The 9,681-nt window shown below is 61.7% G+C and overlaps 1 protein-coding gene across 1 annotated transcript; it reads right to left on the bottom strand.

Moving 5' to 3' along the window:
- Nucleotides 1-1,674: 1,674 nt before the first annotated feature.
- LOC144730760 (G-protein coupled receptor 157-like) lies at nucleotides 1,675-7,745 on the bottom strand. The gene is made up of 5 exons (XM_078611498.1): nucleotides 7,179-7,745; nucleotides 5,492-5,705; nucleotides 4,054-4,296; nucleotides 3,696-3,811; nucleotides 1,675-2,660 (listed from the first exon to the last, which is right to left on the bottom strand). The coding sequence occupies exons 1-5, from the start codon at nucleotides 7,592-7,594 to the stop codon at nucleotides 2,627-2,629; spliced, it is 1,023 nt and encodes a 340-aa protein (XP_078467624.1). The 5' UTR covers nucleotides 7,595-7,745; the 3' UTR covers nucleotides 1,675-2,626.
- Nucleotides 7,746-9,681: the final 1,936 nt, after the last annotated feature.

The following is a 9,681-nucleotide window of genomic DNA, read 5'->3' as shown; positions in this document are numbered from 1 at the left end:
TGGGCTAGGCTCTGGTGGGCTAGCGTGGCTGGGCTAGGCTCTCCTGGGCTAGCGTGGCTGGGCTAGGCTCCGGTGGGCTAGCATGGCTGGGCTAGGCTCTGCTGGGCTAGCGTGGCTGGGCTAGGCTCCGGTGGGCTAGCGTGGCTGGGCTAGGTTCTGGTGGGCTAGCGTGGCTGGGCTAGGCTCTGGTGGGCTAGCGTGGCTGGGCTAGGCTCCGCTGGGCTAGCGTGGCTGGGCTAGGCTCCGGTGGGCTAGCATGGCTGGGCTAGGCTCTGCTGGGCTAGCGTGGCTGGGCTAGGCTCCGGTGGGCTAGCGTGGCTGGGCTAGGTTCTGGTGGGCTAGCGTGGCTGGGCTAGGCTCTGCTGGGCTAGCGTGGCTGGGCTAGGCTCCGCTGGGCTAGCGTGCCTGGGCTAGCGTGGCTCGGGCTAGGCTCCGCTGGGCTAGCGTGGCTGGGCTAAGCTCTGGTGGGCTAGCGTGGCTGGGCTAGGCTCCGCTGGGCTAGCGTGGCTGGGCTAGCGTGGCTGGGGCTAGGCTCCGCTGGGCTAGCGTGGCTGGGCTAGGCTCTGGTGGGCTAGCGTGGCTGGGCTAGGCTACGCTGGGCTAGCGTGGCTGGGCTAGGCTCCGCTGGGCTAGCGTGGCTGGGCTAGGCTCCGCTGGGCTAGCGTGGCTGGGCTAGGCTCTGGTGGGCTAGCGTGGCTGGGCTAGGCTACGCTGGGCTAGCGTGGCTGGGCTAGGCTCCGCTGGGCTAGGCTCTGCTGGGCTAGACTCTGCTTGGCTAGCGTGGCTGGGCTAGGCTCTGGTGGGCTAAGATCATCAGTGTGAGGTCTGCCACACGTTTGAAACCATTGGGGTTTGACAGCACGATGTTGATGGGGTGTTTTCACGCTTGTGTATTGTCGGGGTACCACACGCCAGGGGCTGCACTAAAGGCCACCAGGGGCCGCAGGCCTCTGCAATAAAGAATATCTGAGCTAGTTTCTCGGGTCTGGTGGGATAGTGCGATTAGCGGCGCTCGCCGTTCCACGGTCTGGCTTCTAGTACTTCCACAAATCTCCCGAGCGAGGTCAGAACGCATCGACTCCCCTCCTGCAGGGCTGTCACCATCCTGGCAACGATTTTAGGTCGGGGGGGGGGGGGTAAAAAAAATATTTAAAAAAACTAATCGTCTCTCGTCTCTCGGTGGTGTCCCACGTTCACTGCCCCCATTTCGTCCGATTTCGTAAAAATTAGTTGAAGGCGACGAGTATCGTTTGCTCACACGGTGCCCAACGTTTGGAAAAGTTGCGGACGATCAGTTTGGCAAGCACGTCACCGCGTCGCGGGAACACATCCGCCCCATCGGGCCTATCAAATGACTTGGGTCAATTATTTGAACTTCGGTTGGCACCCCCCGTCAAATCTTTATCGGCACACCGCGACGCAATCGCGGACCGTCGCTCGCTGCCACCGGCAAAAACCTCGTTCTTGCGACACGACGACGGAACAATGGCGGCAATGGCGTCGACCTCCTGTAACGTCACTGCCTCGTGGCGTGGTCGCACGCACCCAGGACCTTGGCCTGGTCCCCCTACGACTCACATCTCACATCCCCCCCAACCCCCCTCCCACCTGTCCGCCCACCCACCCACCCGCCCGTCAAACTCAAGTTTGGTTTCTCACTCGAGCCGACAAAGATTCGTGAGTGTGAACGTACACGATTTAATATCGGAACCAGCACAATCGGTGTAAAAGATCGATATGTATAAAACTAAAAAACAACACAAGCATATAAAAGACGAACTTCAGGTTCATAGATCTCCATGACCAGTGTCTCAACATTTGGTAAAGACTCAGGGCTACGAGTTGGCTGCGTAGATGGTAGTACAAGCACAGCATGTGGACACTTGAATCTACCGGTGCACATCTGTGAGTGTTATCTGCTTTGTATGTGTGCTGGGGTTTTCTCCGGGTTCTCCTGTGTCCTTCCACACAAGCCCAGAACGGAACTGGCCAAAGATCTCAACGTAGCAAGACCCTCCTGGCAGAGAGTCTTGAGACTCGGTGAGGCTTCTGCGGACAAAGGACTATCGTCAAATTGCAGACACTCGAATGACGTCACTTCAGTCCTGTGTCTTTGCGTGTGCGTACGGGAGCGGTAGTGTAGCAGTTAGTGTGGTGTGCAAACATCACCACTAGGGAGACAAAGGCGGCCGGGTGTTTGTACTGGTCACCCACCACCTCATGTGCCGTCCCAGGTTTCATCGGTGCTTGCTAACAGCACTTTCCCCAACAGCCTGTTCCAGACGATACAGAGAATCTTTGTCTTCGTGAGTGTGTGTGTGTCTATGCGTGACAGTAGTGCACTCTGAATCCGGCGACCTGAGTTCGATTCCCACTCACGGTCACCAACACCAGTGACGATTATCTGAACCAGGTCCTGCGCCTCCCCTATAGGGGGTCGACTGAGCCTCACACCGAGGAGGGGAGGGGGATAACGTTGTCTTCTTTGGTGCGTCTATCTTTGTGCGTGTGTCTTGAGACTCGGCGAGGCATTCCTGGGTGTACGGTGATCGATAACATTGGCAGGGGCCAGTCTTACAGCCCCAACCAGATCGTTGAGTTTCTGGATCCCTCTGGGTTCGCTTTCTCAGCCGCTGATCTCCTGCACCAAATGGCGGCCCCTGGGTGGACGAGAGGATGCAGGGGGAGCAGGGACCCACAGGGGGAGCAGGGACCCACAGGGGGAGGGGGGGGTCAGGAGTTGTCCACTCATCTCTTCACAGCCCAAAATCAACCGCCTCACACACGGAACCACACCAGGGTGGGTTTTTTAGGCCACACCAGGGAAGGGGTAAGGACACACCAGGGACGGGAGGCCACACCAGGGAGGGAAAGGCCACACCAAGGAGGGTGGAACACACCAGGGAGGGCATGGCCCCAACAGGGAGTCAGACCACACCAGGGAGTCAGACCACACCAGGGAGCCAGGCCACACCAGGGAGCCAGACCACACCAAGGAGCCAGGCCACACCAGGAAGCCAGGCCACACCAGGGAGCCAGGCCACACCAGGGAGCCAGGCCACACCAGGGAGCCAGACCACACCAGGGAGCCAGGCCACACCAGGGAGCCAGACCACACCAGGGAGCCAGGCCACACCAGGGAGCCAGGCCACACCAGGGAGGCAGGCCACACCAGGGAGGCAGGCCACACCAGGGAGGCAGGCCACACCAGGGAGCCAGGCCACACCATGGAGCCAGTCCACACCAGGGAGCCAGTCCACACCAGGGAGTCAGTCCACACCAGGGAGGCAATCCTCACTAGGGAGCCAGGCCACACCAGGGAGCCAGGCCACACCAGGGAGCCAGGCCACACCAGGGAGCCAGGCCACACCAGGGAGCCAGGCCACACCAGGGAGGCAATCCTCACCAGGGAGCCAGGCCACACCAGGGAGCCTGGCCACACCAGGGAGCCAGACCACACCAGGGAGCCAGGCCACACCAGGGAGCCAGGCCACACCAGGGAGCCAGGCCACACCAGGGAGGCAGGCCACACCATGGAGCCAGTCCACACCAGGGAGCCAGTCCACACCAGGGAGTCAGTCCACACCAGGGAGGCAATCCTCACCAGGGAGCCAGGCCACACCAGGGAGCCAGGCCACACCAGGGAGCCAGGCCACACCAGGGAGCCAGGCCACACCAGGGAGCCTGGTACATACCTGTGGGGGCGTCGGCTGCGGCAGCAAAGCGCGTTGAAGAGTCGCGCTCTCACAGGCGGCGTGCAGAACACAAAGAGCGCACAGTTAGCGGTGCCCTGCAGCGAGTTCCCCACGCCCTGCACCACCACACACGAGGGCAGGGGGCTGAGTGAAGGGGGCTGAGTGAAGGGCGCTGAGTGAAGGGCGCTGAGTGCAGAGTGACCAGTGGATCACTTTGCACCCTACACTCGACGCTCATTGCAGTGCGTTGAGTGCAGGGTGCTGAGTGCAGGGTGCTGAGTGCAGGGTGCTGAGTGCAGGGTGCTGAGTGCAGGGTGCTGAGTGCAGGGTGCTGAGTGCAGGGTGCAGGGCGCCTCACGTGGAGCAGCACGAGTGCAGGGTGGTGCAGAGCGGGTGAGTCCGTGAGCGCCAGGAAGAAGCGCACCGTGCTCCACACGCGCAGCGCCACGAACACCAAGGGGATGAGCACCAGCTTCCCGTCCCCGCCGGGACCGCCACCCCCGGCGGGGACACCCCCGCGGGCCCCCGAGCCCCCCGCAGCGCCGCGTGCGTGGGGCCCCCCCGAATGCAGTAGTGAGCGGTACTCAGAGAGGTCTTTGCGCTGCAGATGGGCGGAGGGGGGGGGGGGCACGGAAAAGTGACGTCACCTCAAACGTCGTCGCCAGCCTCTCACGACATCCAATCGTCCATCAGCAGCATTGGCAGGTGTAGACGCAGGTGAGAGTGTGTGTGTAAAGGTGATCCGTAAAGGTGAGTGTACGTACAGGTGAGCTGTACAGGTGAATGTGTGTGCAGGTGAGCTCTACAGATGAGCGTGCGTACAGGTGAGCGGGCGTACAGGTGAGCGTGCGTACAGGTGAGCGGGCGTGCAGGTGAGCGGGCGTGCAGGTGAGCGGGCGTACAGGTAAGCGGGCGTGCAGGTGAGTGGGCGTGCAGGTGAGCGGGCGTGCAGGTGAGCGGGCGTGCAGGTGAGCGGGCGTACAGGTGAGTGGGCGTACAGGTGAGTGTGCGTGCAGGTGAGCGGGCCTGCAGGTGAGAGTGCGTACAGGTGAGCGTGCGTGCAGGTGAGCGTGCGCACAGGTGAGAGTGCGTGCAGGTGAGCGGGCGTGCAGGTGAGAGTGCGTACAGGTGAGAGTGCGTACAGGTGAGAGTGCGTACAGGTGAGCGGGCGTACAGGTGAGCGGCGTGCAGGTGAGCGGCGTGCATGTGAGCGTGCGTGCAGGTGAGCGGGCGTACAGGTGAGCGGGCGTGCAGGTGAGCGGGCGTGCAGGTGAGCGTGCGTACAGGTGAGCGTGCGTACAGGTGTGCGTGCAGGTGTGCGTGCATACAGGTGAGCGGGCGTGCAGGTGAGCGGGCGTGCAGGTGAGCGGGCGTACAGGTGAGCGTGCGTACAGGTGAGCGTGCGTACAGGTGAGCGTGCGTACAGGTGAGCGGGCGTGCATGTGAGCGTGCGTGCAGGTGAGCGTGCGTACAGGTGAGCGTGCGTACAGGTGAGCGGGCGTACAGGTGAGCGTGCGTACAGGTGAGCGGGCGTACAGGTGAGCGTGCGTACAGGTGAGCGTGCGTGCAGGTGAGCGGGCGTACAGGTGAGCGGGCGTACAGGTGAGCCGTGCGTACAGGTGAACGGGCGTACAGGTGAGCGTGCGTACAGGTGAGCGTGCGTACAGGTGAGCGTGCGTACAGGTGAGCGGGCGTACAGGTGAGCGTGCGTACAGGTGAGCGTGCGTACAGGTGAGCGGGCGTACAGGTGAACGTGCGTACAGGTGAGCGGGCGTACAGGTGAGCCGTGCGCATACCACTCTGCGGATGTGGCACGCGGTGTGCAGGTAGAGCACAGGCAGCAACGTGTAGGCGAGGAGCTCCCAGAGCTTCCCCGTGAGAAGCATCCAGAGGAGGGCCCCCGAGGTGTCGATGCGCACCCAGCACCAGCCCACGGACACGGCCGAGCCGTCGTAGCCCAGGTGGCCAAGCGACATGGCCAGCGAGGTGGACACCAGGGGAACGAGCCAGCTGACAACCACCATCATCATCAAGAATCAGAACTATCACCACAAAATCAACAATCACCAGCACCCTCTCATCATCACCGTCATCACCACCACCACCACCCTGATCATCATTAACAACCAGAACTACCACCACCACACAATCAACCATCACCACCACCCTCTCACCATCAGAACTACCCTCTCATCATCATCACCACCATCCTCCCATCATCATCATTACCCTCTCATTGTCGCCATCACGCTCACCATTACCACGACCCTCCCATCATCATCATCACCATCACCCTCTCATCATCGTCATCATCATCATCCTCCCATCATCATCAACACTACTCTCTCATCATCACCATCAACCATCGTGGCCCGGTCGTTGTTTCTCCGCCCCTCCCCCTCCCTCCCTCCCGCTCATCCCGAGCCGTGCCGCCTTCTTTGTTTCCACTGACTTCCCCCTACCCGTGCTGGGCCACGGGTAAGCGTGGCCTGGGTATGGGGCCACAGGTAAGCGTGGCCCGGCTCGGCGATCACAACAAACCATACGACTCACCAAGCGCAACCAGAACCACAACAATTGGTGACCACAACAGCGAACATACAACAGCCACAATCAGCAAAGACAATAGATTCTTCCCCCCACCACCATCCCCCGTGTAGCCTTCACAGAATGGCCGGTACGGCACACAAGGAGGGGTGGGTGACCAGCACCACGTCCGGCCGCCTTTGTCTCCCCAGTGTCGATGTGTCCTACACACCGCAGTAGGTACTCATTTGAGACTGAGTCGACCTAGGGGAAGGGGGTGCCCGGTGTTGGTGGCCGTGATTCGGAGCGCAGTCAGCTACCCCGCTTGCTTCCACGCCCGGCCATCACAACCACAGCGATTTGCAAACATGGCAGCACGTCATGCCTGCTGACGACGACGAACATTCTTCTTCACGTCGCCATTCCGCTCGTCGAACCCAGGAAAGCCTCAGCAAGTCTCAAGACTCTCAGTGGGTTCTGCCAAGGCGCGCCGTGGCGAGATGTTACCCCCCCCCCCCTCGCCTGGTATGCAGGAGGACGTGGGTTCGATCTCGGACCTGACGACGCCTGCTGCCGTATATTGGGAGTCTGCGTGTTGTTCTCTCTCTCGCTCTCCTTCCTCGTGGTCGCGTGGATTTTTCTCCGGGTCCTCCGGTTACCCCCCCCCCACCACTCTACACTTAGGATCAACGTCACGCGTTTAGAGAATATTTGGCTGCTGCAAATGTCCACACGACGATGATGATGATGATACGCGACTTGTTTGGGCTGTCATTAGTGATCGCCACAGGTCGCTTCGTAAAAGAATAGCTACGTTGCTCAGTGGGGGCCTCACCCACTGGCCAAATCAAATTATATTTAAAGCAAATAAACAGCGGTCCTTCTTCCCCTTGGCCTCTCCGTCTCCTCTCCATCTACCTCCCCACGTCTCCAGCACCCACCCCCGTCCAAACTCACCTGACCACGTGCAGCCACACGTGCATGCGCTCGGCCATGCGAAGGTCACCGCGCACGATGGTCACGTGCAGGTGGAGGGCGATGGCCACGGTGAGGAAGAACGACGCCGAGTTGGCGACGGAGGACATCGCTCCCTGCAGGGCGCAGTCCCACGAGTCGCCGTGGAACTGCCGCAACGCGCCGTACAGGTAGGCGACGGACGTGAGCGCATCCGCCGCGGCGAGCGACGCCAGGAGGCGGCGCGCCGGGGTGCGCAGAGAGGGCCACGCGACGTACGTGCCCAGCAGGAGCGCGGAGCCCAGCAAGGAGAGGACGCAGGCGACGCACAGGGCGGCCCGGCACCACGGCGGCACGGGGGTCTCGTCCGGTGGCACGAGGGGGAGGAAGGGCGACGCGCCGCCCGCGGAGACGTTCATGGTTTCGTGCCGCCGCGCCGGTGACTCGCACCGAACACGGCGACCGGAGGGGGAGAGGGAGATGCGCAAGTTTGGGAGAGGCGCGTGGAGGAGATGGGGGACACAAGAGGGTTGTGGGTGCGGGGAGATGGCGAGGTGGGAGGGACGCGATGAGGAGGGCGGGGGTGTTGAGGGGGGGGGCACGTGCAGGGGATGATGGAGGAGATGGGGGGACACAGAGGGGGGTGGGGGGACACAGAGGGGGGTGGGGGGACACAGAGGGGGGTGGGGGGACACAGAGGGGGGTGGGGGGACACAGAGGGGGGTGGGGGGACACAGAGGGGGGTGGGGGGACACAGAGGGGGGTGGGGGGACACAGAGGGGGGTGGGGGGACACGTTGGGGAGATGGAGACACAATGGGGGAGAGACTTTTGAAGAGACACGTGGAGGAGGAGATGGGGGGTGAGAGACACGTGGAGGAGATGGGGGGTGGGAGACACGTGGAGGAGCTGGGGGGGAGACACGTGGAGGAGCTGGGGGGAGACACGTGGAGGAGATGGGGGGTGGGAGACACGTGGAGGAGATGGGGGGAGACACGTGGAGGAGATGGGGGGAGACACGTGGAGGAGCTGGGGGGAGAGGGACGTGGAGGAGACGGAGGAGACACGTGGAGGAGCTGGGGGGAGACACGTGGAGGAGCTGGGGGGAGACACGTGGAGGAGATGGGGGGAGACACGTGGAGGAGATGGGGGGAGACACGTGGAGGAGATGTGGGAGAGGGACGTGGAGGAGACGGAGGAGACACGTGGAGGAGATGGGGGGTGGGAGACACGTGGAGGAGATGGGGGGAGACACGTGGAGGAGCTGGGGGGAGAGGGACGTGGAGGAGACGGAGGAGACACGTGGAGGAGCTGGGGGGAGAGGGACGTGGAGGAGATGGGGGGTGGGAGACACGTGGAGGAGCTGGGGGGAGAGGGACGTGGAGGAGATGGAGGAGACACGTGGAGGAGATGTGGGAGAGGGACGTGGAGGAGATGTGACCACCGGTGGGGTGGCGGGGGGGACAAACACAGACACGTGGAAGATGGAAACGCGCCGTAGGAGACACAGGTGGGGGAGACGGGGGTGCGAGAGACGAGTGCAGAAGATGTGGACACGGCGGAGTGAGAGATGGGTGTATGGGGAGACGGGGACAAAGGAGGATACACGGGGAGGAGACGCAGTGGGGGATGGAAGATGAACAGGGCTGGAGGTGGTGGTGGTGGGTGATGGGAATCTGGGGCAAGGATCAGGGGCGGGTGGTGATGGCATCGTGGTGGTGGTGGTGTCGTGAGTTGGGGGCAGGGCGTGGTGCGAGAGAGGTCAGTTTTGGGTGAAGGATGTTTGTGTTTACTGTGTGGGTGTGTAGTGTATCTAGTGTGTGGGTGTGTAGTGTGTGGGTGTTTAGTGTGTGGGTGTGTAGTGTGTGGGTGTGTAGTGTGTGGGTGTGTAGTGTGTGGGTGTGTAGTGTGTGGGTGTGTAGTGTGTGTAGTGTGTGGGTGTGAGTGTGTAGTGTGTGGGTGTTTAGTGTGTGGGTGTGAGTGTGTAGTGTGTGGGTGTGAGTGTGTGGTTGTGTAGTGTGTGGGTGTAGGTGTTTACTGTGTTGAGTGTGTGGGTGTGAGTGTGTAGTGTGTGGGTTTGAGTGTGTGGGTGTGTAGTGTGTGGGTGTAGGTGTTTACTGTGTTGAGTGTGTGGGTGTGAGTGTGTAGTGTGTGGGTGTGTAGTGTGTGGGTGTGTAGTGTGTGGGTGTGTAGTGTGTGGGTGTGAGTGTTTAGTGTGTGGGTGTGGGTGCCTCGTGTGTGGGTGTGAGTGTGTAGTGTGTGGGTGTGGTTGTGTAGTGTGTGGGTGTGAGTGTGTGGGTGTGTACTGTGTGTAGGGTGTGGGCGTGAGTGTGTGTAGTGTGAGTGTGTAGGGTGTGGGTGTGTAGTGTGTGGGTGTGAGTGTGTGGGTGAGTCTCGTGTGTGGGTGTGTGGGTGTGTGTGGGTATGCGAGTGTCTGGGTGTGTGAGTGTGTAGTGTGTCGGTGTGAGTGTGTCGTGTGTGGGTGTGTCGTGTGTGGGTGTGTCGTG

This window comes from Lampetra planeri, chromosome 36, assembly GCF_965212315.1.
Source record: "Lampetra planeri chromosome 36, kcLamPlan1.2.h2, whole genome shotgun sequence".
Taxonomy (NCBI): Eukaryota; Metazoa; Chordata; class Hyperoartia; order Petromyzontiformes; family Petromyzontidae; genus Lampetra; species Lampetra planeri.
Note: the sequence above shows the minus strand (reverse complement) of the source record. Positions and strands in the feature narration are given on the sequence as shown.

Excerpts from the sequence above, each read along its gene's own strand:
- LOC144730760 (XM_078611498.1), bottom strand. The coding sequence starts at position 7,594 with ATGAACGTCTCCGCGGGCGGCGCGTCGCCCTTCCTCCCCCTCGTGCCA. Across the intron at positions 4,297-5,491 it reads CGTGCCACATCCGCAGAGTG|CGCAAAGACCTCTCTGAGTA; the intron begins GTATGCGCACGG and ends GCCCATCTGCAG. Across the intron at positions 3,812-4,053 it reads CTGCACTCGTGCTGCTCCAC|GGCGTGGGGAACTCGCTGCA; the intron begins GTGAGGCGCCCT and ends GTGGTGGTGCAG.